Source organism: Paramisgurnus dabryanus, chromosome 3, assembly GCF_030506205.2.
Source record: "Paramisgurnus dabryanus chromosome 3, PD_genome_1.1, whole genome shotgun sequence".
Lineage (NCBI taxonomy): Eukaryota > Metazoa > Chordata > Actinopteri > Cypriniformes > Cobitidae > Paramisgurnus > Paramisgurnus dabryanus.
In genome coordinates, this window is record NC_133339.1 from 39,313,950 (window position 1) to 39,326,307 (window position 12,358).

Here is a 12,358-nt window from a genome sequence, read left to right on the forward strand (position 1 = left end):
TGTGGATTTATTGTCACTTTATGGTAGGACTACCGACAGTTCAGACTTGAGATGATATGCATGTGGCTAAATGTTTTTTTTTTTTTTAAATAACATTATGTTTTGCGAAATATATATCAATTTACATAGACAGCCTAACCTATCTAGATGTATAGTTGGATGATTCTTGCTTTGTCTCGTGACAAAAAAATAGCGAAATCAAAATTATAATCATTTTTTATGTGATTAATACGACCATGTAACTCTCTTCTAAAACCAAAAAGAGACTAAATTCAATACAGGTCCGTGTGCATCACTTCTGCCATCTAGTGGCCAAACAGTGATAGCAGTGTGTTACGTCATATTGATAGAAATGCAATAATAGACGGATTGATACGAATAGTGGTATCAGTTTAATGGTCTCTATTTGGTCCGATGGCTCTAAAGATTTTTTTATCGAAATTGCTAAAGGCAGATTTAAGTCAGAAACAATATATTTCATACAGAATAAAGAAATACAATTATGGTAACACTTTACAATAAGGTTGTATTTGTGAACATTACTAAATGCATTAGCTAACATACAGTAAACTGAAATAAGCAATATAGTTTTTAACCATTTTAAAATTTTTGTTAATGTTGGTTAATGCCAATACAATCGCTCATGTAAGTTCATTGTGCATTAATATGTAGGCAACTAATGTTAAAGTGGTCAACGGGTGAAAATCTGACTTTTTCATGTTTTAAGTGCTATAATTGTGTCCCCAATGCTTCTGTCAACCCAGAAAATATGAAAAAGATCAACCCAGTAACAGATTTCGCCTATTTTTGTGTGGTAGGTAGCAAGGCCACTATCCAACCACAGCACTGCCATTTAGTGCAAAGAGAAAGAAAAAGAGAAAAGATAATTGACAGCACAGTTAAGTTTCAATTGCAACAAACCAACATCATTGTGATCAGTGTTTGCATTTTACTCGCTTATTTGCATTTTAAAGGACAACTCCAAAAATTTCTCAGGCTATAATTAATTATCTATGGGGTATTTTGAGATAAAACTTCACTTACGCACTCTGTGACCACCAAAGACCACCAACCACTTATTTTACATCTTTAACAAAAATGCATAATATGACCCCTTTAACAATACAACCTTATTGTAAAATGTTAACAAAAGTATTTTATAAGGTTTTAAAAGCCCTACAATAAATGTATTATTTGTTATTTGTGTTTCAGGAGCTCAGCTGATAAAGGATGGTGCTGGCAACCACAAGGTTATTGGTTTGATCCCCCAGTGGCTGCTCGTGACTTCTTTTTCAAGGAGGCACGAATGTGAAACTCATCAAAACATCATCATGTGTGTGGATCGTCATGTCAAAATGTGTATTGCATGCATCACGTGAACCCATGTGCATTACGCGTCATGTCAAAATATGTGCCTGATACAGATGCTTCATAACGGTTTATGATAAAAGAGACGCTCGCATTTGCTAGATACTAGCTTAATCTAATCTCTTTTATCATGATCATTTTTGACGCGTATGCACCAGGCACATATTTTGACATGACACGCGATGCACATATTTTGACACGACGAGCCACACACAACACCCTGAACACATATTTTGAAAAGGAGGCCACTGTGAACACACTACCGTTCAAAAGTTTATGGTCACTTTGTCGTTTTATTATTATTTGTACATTGCACATGCTTTAAAAAAAAACATTTTTATAAAAAAATCTAATTAAACACTTCTCAAGCATTTAATATACCTTCGGATGAAAAGATTTTTAAAGATCATGAAACACATTTCAGTCAAATGACCCTAAACTTTTGACTGGTAGTGTAACCTGTAACATTACCCATTGGTTGTGTTGCAAGATATACAGCGAGTGGAATTAAAAGATTTATCAGTATAAATACAAAGAAATTAATAAAGACTGTTTGTGTTGTTATATTTTCCGTATTTATCTCAAAAGAGTCACGTTCAAACAACCATACAAGCCGGCTAAGGAAGATTTCTGGGCTGTGTACCAACACAGTAAAATCTGTGTCTTACATTTCCACAGTGTTAACTGTCTGAGATGCCCCACAAAGCAGAAAAGCTAAAAATATCCAGAAAAAACAAATACTTTCAGTAAATTAAAGCACGCTGTCAGCAAAATGTTTTAGTTCCACTTCCGTGACTGTCAAACAAACTGGAGTTGCTCGCCCTTTCCCGAATCACTGCGTCTGAGCTTCAGTCCAGACAGGACCTTCTGAGCGCCTCTCTGCTCTGTGGGACGCCTCCTTAGAGATCGGATCAAGAGCTGCCGGTCTCTGCCCAATAAGTTGTTGTTGGATTGGTTGGTATTTCGTTTGTCTACTTGGTCCACCTCATCCGAATGTACAGTCTGACTCTGAGGGGTCTTTAACTGAAGGCAGTGCGGGTCTGTACCGTGCAGAAAAGAATTAGGTTTCATGGTGATCTCAGGTGACGAGCAACAGCTGCTGTCGGCGCTTTCTGATAAAAGTCCTTCCCTGCTTCCAGGGTTCTCCTCATCCATCGATTGAGATCCTGTTTTAAATATTTGTGCTCCTGAAGAGCCCTGTCTGTGGTATTTTACCGGCTGCCTGCTGAAGTAAGCCCTCGATTGGGTTTGCAACTGAGTTTCTGTAACCAGCTCCGAATGCCCATGAGGAGATGCTGTAGCCCTCAAAGCCAGGACTAGAAAAAAATAGGCATTGATTAATTCACAAAAATATTTCATTTTTAAACAAAAAAACTTCATGTATTGTTAAAAATGTATTATTCTGATTTTACCTAAAATAAATATTCAAAGTGTGATTAATTTCAGCAATGCATAAAAATCTTGATGAAAAAGCTTTGCAATTTTTTTAAGGAAAATTGTGATTGGTTGCTTGCCAGTGCCAAAAAAAAAACCAGAGCAAAACGTTTGCGCAAGCAGACTGTGCAGTTATTGAAGTGTACTTAACAAGAGATCAATGTCTATCAAAGCCCGCCTACCTGCTCTGTCATTGGCTTCTGGGCTCAGCTGGTCCATTGCCTCATTGGATGATGATTTGTCAGAAATATAACCCTCGCTTGAATCTCTCTTGATAGTGCGATTCTGTTAAAATGATAAAATTTCTGAATATAAGATGACTAGAGAGCCAATACGACAGAGGTAATGAGAATTTAGTAAGTTATATATTTTAATAGTATTATATTGTAAATAAGCGTCAATGAATTTAGATTTATTATGTAAGGGTTATATCACAGGAACATAACCACTATAGACATTAAAGGTGCATTGTGTAACTTTTAGTTAGAACAGAAATGCAATATAATATACATAACTATATTATCGTGGTGTATAAAGACCGCACATAATAAACTGTATTGTTTTTATAACCTTAGAATGAGGCGTTTTACCTACGTTCACCACGGGTCCCCTTACATGGAAGTCGCCATTTTGTGCTGGTCGCGAGCAACTGCGCGACTGTCAGCGTTTGCCACAGAAGTGAAAGCAACAAAATACGGATTGTGGACAAACACAACACGAAGCTCGCCATGCGGCAGTTAAGAGGTAATGCTGGATTTACACCAAATGCGGTAGAGGAGGCAAAGACGCGCTATTCGCACGTAATTGGACGCTTGAACATTTTGAGTTTACTCGCTTCATTCGCGCGTGACAGCCGCGTGTGAAATTCTAGTCATTCAAGAGATTCATGCGGAAATTCGCATTATGGGAGGGGCTTTTGCGACTCCGCTCGCTTCCTGTAATCACGTCCCTACTAGAGCAAGCTCCTGATTGGTTAACATGGCGTGATTTTCCGCCAAAGTTAAGATTTTTCAACTCGCGCGTTTCCCGCAGCAACGCTCAATTCTCGTCATTTGCGCGTCAATTAGTGTCTATTGCGCCGTGCTAAACGCCTCATTGCTCGCATAATGCTACGTACACACCAAACGCGTGGCATCGCGTTACTCGCTCTAGATTACTTGCAGGATTTAACTTCGTCATGTGAATTTTTCGCTTGAGTTGAATATTTTCAGCTTGGGGGAAGACCGAGGGGCAACCTTCCGATCGCTCTAATGAACCCAAACAGAAGTTACTTAAACTGCAATTCATCGACTGGCCACTAGAGGCTGGCTCCAAAAGGGAGTCAATTCCCATAGACTCCCATGTCAAAAATGCCCAACTTTACAGTAGAGTGTTTACAGCCTGGTACAAAAAGTGTTTATGGTCTGAATAGCTAATTTTGCCCTTCATGACAACTGTGAGGGGGTGAATTTTTTGTAACTCATTCGTTTAAATTATATTAAGCCTTAAACTTCTGCATAATTAACTCTTTCACCACCAGCATTTTAAAAAAAAGTTGCCAGCCAGCGCCAGCGTTTTTCATGATTATCACCAAAGTTTAATGCCTTCCAGAAAATGTTCTTCTTTAAATATATAAACATACAATATACCAAATGAAAGAACAGACCCTCTGCTTTCAAAAAAAAAAACAAAAACGTTTCATCCTACCTTCAACAGTTCTTTTGTAATCTGCTTTTGAATATGGGTAGGTTTCTGCAGAAACACCACATTTTGAGCAAAAAGCAGAGATAATTCAATTTTTGTGACGGACTTTTCATAGAGATCCCATTCAGAGCGATCTTTAAAACAGACACGGACATGCAGCCGCTTGCCATAGGGCAATACTTCCGGGTTTAAAAAGTTGCTGAAGATAATAGCGGTATTGCGGAAAGACGGAAAATCTCGTCATTGGCAGGGAAGCGTTTTCTCTTAATTGACGAAATATCTCGTCAATGGCGGCGAAAGAGTTAAGGGCGTGGCCGCTTGAGTGACGGGTGAACAGCCACTGCTGTCACTAGACTCGCGATAGGCGGGCATGGTTTCACCTCAGCTTCACCCATGTCCCGCCTCTTTACCCATTTTCGTTTTTTCCTAAAGTGATTCGCGGTGACGCGCGGCCAAGATGGCGACGGCAGGCAACGCCTACTTTAAGCTTCAAAAACGATATTCGCAAACCAATAGGTGACGTCACGGACACTACATCCATATTTTTTTACAGTCTATGGGGAAGACGCGTTTGAGGCGAATCGCGCATGTTTTTGCGGCAAACGCGTCGCCATATCGCGTCATTTGCATCGCCCCACGTGAGGATGTGTGTCTGATTGTGTCTTTGAATTGACTTTGTATGTAATCTACTCGCACAATACGTTGAACTTGTGACTGCTGTGAACCCACAGTAAGGATTTATATGAACACTTCTAGCCATTGTTGGTAACAATTATTATGATTTGCACTGCTATGATTTTCTGCGAATAAGTGCATCTGACATGTTTTCTTGTAAATGAGCACTTTTTATCATGCTCTTATGTTTATATTCAGTTATTTTCCTTTAATTGCAACAAAAGGGTTATTAGACAGTAATTGAAATGTCTTATTTTTTACAAATATTGCTTTAGCCATTTTTTGCAGCAAAACCCTCTAAGTACATGCATAAAAATCTCCACTTCTAAAAAAAGTCTCCAGTCACTTTTCACTGTCCTTTCTGATTAAAGTAAATTCAGTCTCACATTTTAACCAAGTAAATAACCTGGAGAGAAGCCCAGCGCTGGCCTAAATACATCCCAGGGGTGAGACTCTTAAAAGCACATGCACACAAGCAAGCATGGTAATCTTCACAGAATAAGCATTTAATCCTTACAGGCTTATCCATGGGCATGATAGGACAATTAAAGCACGCAAGCAGCGCAAGAAAAGCTCAAGCCGATCAAGATGAACACCATAGGTCTTATTTGTACCGTCGTCATGACAACAGCCAGCTTAAAGAGCTAACATTTGGCAGCATGGAGGTACTTGAGATCACAATGCCTACCTCCAGTGACCGTGGACGTTCTTTAGACGATGCTCCGGGGTCCTGAGAGGAACTTTCGGCAGGGGAAAGGGGACACAATGCTTTCGATGGGGTTTCTGGAAGAGGTGCCGTGGGAGCGGGTGGAGGGGGTGTGCTGGATCTCACCATTGGACCAAAGACCTCCTCATAGTGGGAGATCATGAACTCCACGAGAAGCGCCTGGTAGCTGGTCTCCAAAAGTGCAATCATGGACACGTCCCCCGACACCAGGGGGCGCAAGAGAGTGGGACCGAACACGATGCCCAGGTTTCCAGGGGACATTTTGTTATCTTCGTATTGTTCAGCAACTCTAAAGAGGAAATGTGGATAAGTAGGAGCTAATTTAGTACATGATGTATAAGGTTGACTTCACACAGTACCTGTTCAAGTGGGCCATCATATGTTGCACTGTGATGTAGTTGCACAGTGGTAACCGTCCTGTAAGTTCCTTGAGTTTGAAAACAATACTATCCACAATCCCAACAGTCTCGGCGGCATTGTCCTTTTCACTAAGTCTCTGAATCTCTTTACCCACGCCGATGAAGTCATTGTAAAGGTCAAAGGTGAGTAACGGCTCTGGAAGCTGATAAAATGAAAAATGGTTTGTTGTCACTCTGAGGATTTTTAATTACGATATTGTACTATTAATAAAAGCACATCTGTCTATTACATTTTGGATCAATTGTAAAAAAAACAATTATCTCGTTTTACCTCCTTGAAAAAATGCTTGAGAACAGAAGTGATGTCATGGGGTGAGAGGTCACTAAGGTCAACTTGGTCTTTCTGGATCTCAAAGGCCTGACATAATTTAAGTATCCGAGGTTTGGAGCCACTGATTCTGTACACGCCCTGAGAGAAAACAACAAGAGATTAAACACAACTAGACACTTTCTGAAGTTTTGCTTTGCTTGGTGCCAAATTCATGAACATGGAAAGGTATTGCCAGGAGTTTCCAGAGTCTTGCTTGGTTACTAAGATGTTCTGGACTGTTACAGATTATTTTTGGGGCATACACACCAAACACGATTTGCGCAAGTAGATTACTTAGTCAATGCAAAGATGTGAATAGACGCAAACTCCTGGGGGATGTTGCGAATGATGCAAATAGGTGACCCCACACGCTATTCACTTCAAACACGTCTCCACGCAAGTTAAAAATATTGAACTCAAGCAAAAAGTTAAATTCTGCGATTAATCTAGAGCAAGGAACGCGTTGCTTCACGTTTAGTGTGTACGCAGCATTACTGCATGCGTCTGTGGGCATTATGCTACAAATTTTTGGCTTGAGTTGAAATTTCAACGCGAATACGCGTTTAAGGAGAAAATAGCACGCCACCCAATTTGCGTCATTCGCATTGCCCTGCGTGAGTTTACATCTTTTCGCGTTTTTGCACTGACTTTGTATGTAATCTATGCCCAAATCGGTGAATTTGCGTTAGGTGTGTATGCCCTATTAAACGACACCCGTTTGCTATCTTCCATTTGTGAAAAGTGAAGCAGCCAGTGTCCTGATATCTCGGGTCTTGAGTCTGCGCAGTAGCTATTTCGGGACCAGTCCTGCACAGTAGTGAGCAGGAAGTAAAGATGCAAAATCAAGGCCCCATCCTCGCAGAATGCACATCTCACAGTTGTCAATCATGACGTCAAACCACCGTTTTTATAGCATTAAATAACTAACTAAAAACAAACTTATTTTAAAAACAAACACTTGAATTCACATCAGTGTAATAAAAACTACAGTAAATGACAGAAACCAGCTTTGGAAAAAAAGATGATTGAAGTGTAATTAAATTGTTTAGTTGGTCTCAAGCCCCATTGAATAACATGGGGGAGGCGGGGTTTATGACCTATACTAGGACCAGTTGGGGGAGGCGATCGAGATGTTTTGGCTTCACTTTTCAGGGCTTGTGCAGCACGCTTGTCCTCACACGATAACTAGCGTGATTAAACTTCGTGTCATGCAAATTTTTATTGAGTTGAATATTTTTTACTTGTGCAAAAAATTTTACTTGTGCATTTTTGCTGCAATCGCCCACCCAAATCAAAGTTTGCGTCTTTGCATTGACTTTGTACGTAATCTAATTGCATAAATCGTTGAATTCGCGCTTGGTGTAAACGCCCCATTATGCTGCGAACACACCAAAAGCGAAGCATAGTGTGTTCCTCACTCTAGATTACTTGCGGGATGTAGCCTCTTATGGAACGGCTGAAAATCCACAAGGGGGCGCATTTGTTCCTCAGACGTTGCACAATAAACATGACATCCGAATATATTCATTATAAATCGTGAATGAAAAGTGAGATTCGAACGAATGTCTGTTAGTGAACTTATTGTATACACTATTTATATCGTAATTCGGTCAGAAACTTCAAGATTGTGAGATGAACAAATCGTTTTGGATTAAAAGGCTTGGATATTCCATTTCCTTGGACTTTTGGGGATTTATGAACAATTTGTTTTGGACAATTTTACCGAAGCGGATAAAGGAAAGATTTTGAAGGTAAGTAAATATCCTAAATCGGCGCCGCCCGGTTCAGGTAACTAACAACTAGATTACAGTTTTATGACTGCTAAAAATCATATTATGCTTTCTGTGTGCGCTTATTGGAATCCCGAAAGTCTAAGCTTTACAACGATGTGCCGCATGACCGTATATTTTGAAGATTTAATGCTTCAAAGTTACAATGACGTAATGCAGCCTCACGTGCAAGGGAGGGGGTGTGCCGTGTACGGCACAGTGTTCCTTATCAGGTTAACTTCATGTCATGCCAATTTTTCGTTTGAGTTGAATATTTTCAACTTGCGCAAAGACGCGTTTAAGGCGAATAGTTCATGTTGTCACGGCAATTGTGCCACCCAATTATTGTCATTCGCAACACCCAGTGTGAATTTGCGTCTATTCACGTTTTTGCATTGACTTATAATCTACTCGCGCAAATTCGTTGAATTTGCGTTTGGTCTGTATTCCTCATTATGCCGTGAGCACACCAAACGCAAAGCATTGCGTTCCTCACTCTAGATTAATTGCGGGATTTAACTTCATGTAATGCTAATTTTTTGTTTGAGTTAAATATTTTCAAATTGTGCGAACACGCGTTTAAGATAATAGTGCATGTTGGCACGGCAATCGTGCCGCCCAATTAATGTCATTCGCAACGCCCAGTGTGAGTTTGCGTCTATTCACGTTTTTGCATTGACTTATAATCTACTTGCGCAAATCGTTGAATTTGCGTTTGGTCTGTATTCCTCATAATGCCGTGAACACACCAAACGCAAAGCATTGCGTTCCTCACTCTAGATTGTGGGATTTAACTTCATGTAATGCAAATTTTTTGTTTGAGTTAAATATTTTCAAATTGTGCAAACACGTGTTTAAGATAATAGTGCATGTTGTCACGGAAATCGTGCCGCCCAATTAATGTCATTCGCAATGCCCAGTGTGAGTTTGCCTCTATTCACGTTTTTGCATTGACTTATACTCTACTCGGGCAAATCGTTGAATTTGCGTTTGGTCTGTATTCCTCATAATGCCGTGAACACACCAAACGCAAAGCATTGCGTTCCTCACTCTAGATTAATTGAGGGATTTAACTTCATGTAATGCTAATTTTTTGTTTGAGTTAAATATTTTCAAATTGTGCGAACATGCGTTTAAGATAATAGTGCATGTTGTCACAGCAATCATGCCGCCCAATTAATATCATTCGCAACGCCCAGTGTGAGTTCACATCAATTCGCGTCTTTGCATTGATTCTACTTGCGCAACATAAAGAATTTGCGTTTGGTGTGTACACCCCATTACGGCTGTGACGCAGCTGCCGGAGCTAATGTTGGCCACGCTTGTCAATGCTTGCGTTTACACCAGCCGCGTAGCGTTTCAGAAGCATTTCATCAGTCTGATCGCGATAGTAATATGTGGCTTAGCAAGCACGTCTTAGCAAAGCTTTTTGTTCTGTTTGTAATATTTAATAAAAGATCCATGTTTCATACCTGGACTCCGAGAGCCCGGCTCTCAATCTCTTCAGTGCAACGAAGGACAACGAAGGGCACAGCATCTGGGCTCTCTCTGGGCAGCAGGTTGAAGTCCATACCGAAGATAAAGCCTCTCTTGTGCTCACACTCTATCTGGCAAACCTCCAGGCACTTCCTGTGGACCGCAAGGCCACACTGACAGGAAAGGAGCAACCGTCAGTCTGCTTTAACCTTTAAATCATGAGTTTGAAACTACAACCTTTCATTTATCCAACGCTCACCTCCTCACACTCGATCCCATTCACCAGGATGTAGTTGTCACATTGCTTGCACTTGATCATCTTGCTCTTCATTTTTCTCAGTCTGTGAGTCAAAGCGGCACGTGATGCCGTTCGTGGTTTACACAACGTTCCGTTGCTGTCAGGTAAAGCTTCCTCGCTGTCTACACGCACGTGAACATTTACAGCCATAAAAAAACTGATCGTAGAAAATGAAAAGATAATCTGTTTTGGAGCGATTATTGAAGGAAAAGTGTCTCATACCTGCTTCTTGTAAAGCATCTTTCTCATCGAGGTCATCCGAAGACATGGTTCCCGTGGAGGAGGCTTTGGGTAGCTTACGGTTCCCATGAGCTTTAAGAAAGCAATGCGGACATATCAGTAATTTATATACTGTATCTAGATGGGATGTTTGATAAAATCAAACATAGTTGACATTTTGAGATGACTAGTAGCGTGTGATGCTTCATGACACAAATCTGAGACATTAGAAATCCAGCACACGTGTTTCTCTCACCTGGACTATACAGAGATTCCGAACTTCCTCCTCTGCTGTCACTGTCACTGTGACCGGGACGTCCTGTGCATTAACAGATCACATGATCAGATTCTCTAGTTTCGACTAACACATTAACAACAACTGTTTTAGGTATTTTTGCTAAAAAACAGACATACTTCCTTCTACTAAACTGCTGCTGTGTTTCAATTCGTCTGGTAGGGCATATGAATCTTGGAAACTTGGAGCATTGCTTGGTTTACGCTTACATGATGGTGGGGATCTGTGGAAATCAAAGGAATAAACAGATGTTCCATTGAAGATATTTACAGATTTATTGAGATTTATAAAGAAGCTTTTCATTGATGTATGGTTTGTTAGCATATGACAATATTTGTCCAAGATACAGCAATTTGAAAATGTGAAATCTGAGGGTGCAAAAAATCTAAATATTAAAAAAATCGTCTCTGAAGTCCAAATAAAGTCCTTAGCAACACATATTACTAATAAAACTTTTTTTAGCACTCTCTACTGGCTTAATGCTGAACCTTGTGGATTGAATGGGGAAATTGTAAGATTTTACATCCAAAGTTTGGAAATCCCTAAAGAACAGGTAGGAATGAGTGAATGTAGGTAGGCGAGTTTCTGGTCAATTTTGCCGCATTTACTCACAAAAATAAAGTTTTGATATATTTACAGTAGGAAATGTACAAAATAAGCATTTTTTACCCCTCAAATAAGTGTAAAATAACAGTTTGAGAATAATTTAAAGCCCCTAACCCAATACTAAATCTAAATTGAACAATCTGTCAACTACTTCATAAAACAGCGTAAGGCCCACTTGAGAGTTCACATTTATTTCAGACAGAAATCTTTTGTATTTGTTTATTGCAAAATTAAGAACATTTTTATTTTATGTACTATTTAATTTTAATAAAACCAGGGTACCCCACAATTGTATATGTTTGAGCCTTTTAGGGGGTCCCTCAATGCTAATAGGAGGTTCGAAACCCTCCCGGCCCACCCTCAATTAGAAAACTGGTCCAGGGTCACATATATGTATATTAGTGTAAGTGTACGCATACTTTTTAATTATTTCAGCCTAATATGTTTATATATTATTTCTTAATATATCTTAAAAGACTGGCTTGCGTTGGCACCATTGTTTTAAGTATCCTATCTGACTATCACAGTTTGCACCGTAATCATTTTGCGGTCTCCATAATTACGAAATAAAATCTTTGGAGCAGTCTTGTTTTCCTCACCTCTTGCCCGGGGGAATGAACTCCTGAAATATAAAGTTCTGGAGAGGCTGGCCAGGTAGACATTTGCCTGTAATATAAAGGAGGTAGGGCTCCCCAGGCTCACAAGGCCTGCAGGTCAATTCCAAGTTCTGGTAATCCACAGGAACTGACTCGGTCTGTTGCCGCTGGAAGTAAAACATATTTACTGTTGCCTGTGAGAGAAAAAAAGAAGAGACAATGGATGAATGTATAATAATAACTGTAAAAACATCTATAAATCAATTCTGTGGAATAGGTGCAGAAAGTCTTATGTTTCAGTACATTGTAGTTTTAATTTATTTTTTTTAATTTGTCATTTTATTAGTTTATTTTTAAAGGTCCAATGCCTCTGATTTTTGTCCAGCCTCTCTGCTCAACACAGTATATAAAAGTGCTCAACCCATTCGGCAGGTCCAACCATGGCTAGGATTTTCAAAAATATAGGGGGATCAGTGAGCGTGA

At 39.7% G+C, this 12,358-nt stretch overlaps 2 protein-coding genes across 2 annotated transcripts in view; one reads left to right on the forward strand and one right to left on the reverse strand.

Annotated features, from left to right (window-relative positions):
* LOC135728603 (coiled-coil-helix-coiled-coil-helix domain-containing protein 5) overlaps nt 1-1,768 on the forward strand; it is a 31,224-nt gene extending 29,456 nt beyond the window's left edge. Inside the window, exon 5 of the mRNA XM_065246553.2 lies at nt 1,213-1,768. The gene's annotated coding sequence lies outside the window, so the exon portion shown is untranslated. The remainder of the gene's footprint in view (nt 1-1,212) is intronic.
* Nucleotides 1,769-1,920: 152 nt separating this feature from the next.
* gmip (GEM interacting protein) overlaps nt 1,921-12,358 on the reverse strand; it is a 29,105-nt gene continuing 18,667 nt past the window's right edge. Inside the window, exons 11-21 of the mRNA XM_065263182.2 lie at nt 11,879-12,069; nt 10,793-10,896; nt 10,635-10,697; nt 10,382-10,471; nt 10,121-10,281; nt 9,858-10,034; nt 6,578-6,715; nt 6,247-6,449; nt 5,849-6,176; nt 2,985-3,087; nt 1,921-2,684 (exon numbers count right to left, since the gene is read on the reverse strand). Of these exons, the coding sequence (XP_065119254.1) occupies nt 2,167-2,684; nt 2,985-3,087; nt 5,849-6,176; nt 6,247-6,449; nt 6,578-6,715; nt 9,858-10,034; nt 10,121-10,281; nt 10,382-10,471; nt 10,635-10,697; nt 10,793-10,896; nt 11,879-12,069 (2,076 nt within the window). The 3' untranslated portion in view covers nt 1,921-2,166. The remainder of the gene's footprint in view (nt 2,685-2,984; nt 3,088-5,848; nt 6,177-6,246; nt 6,450-6,577; nt 6,716-9,857; nt 10,035-10,120; nt 10,282-10,381; nt 10,472-10,634; nt 10,698-10,792; nt 10,897-11,878; nt 12,070-12,358) is intronic.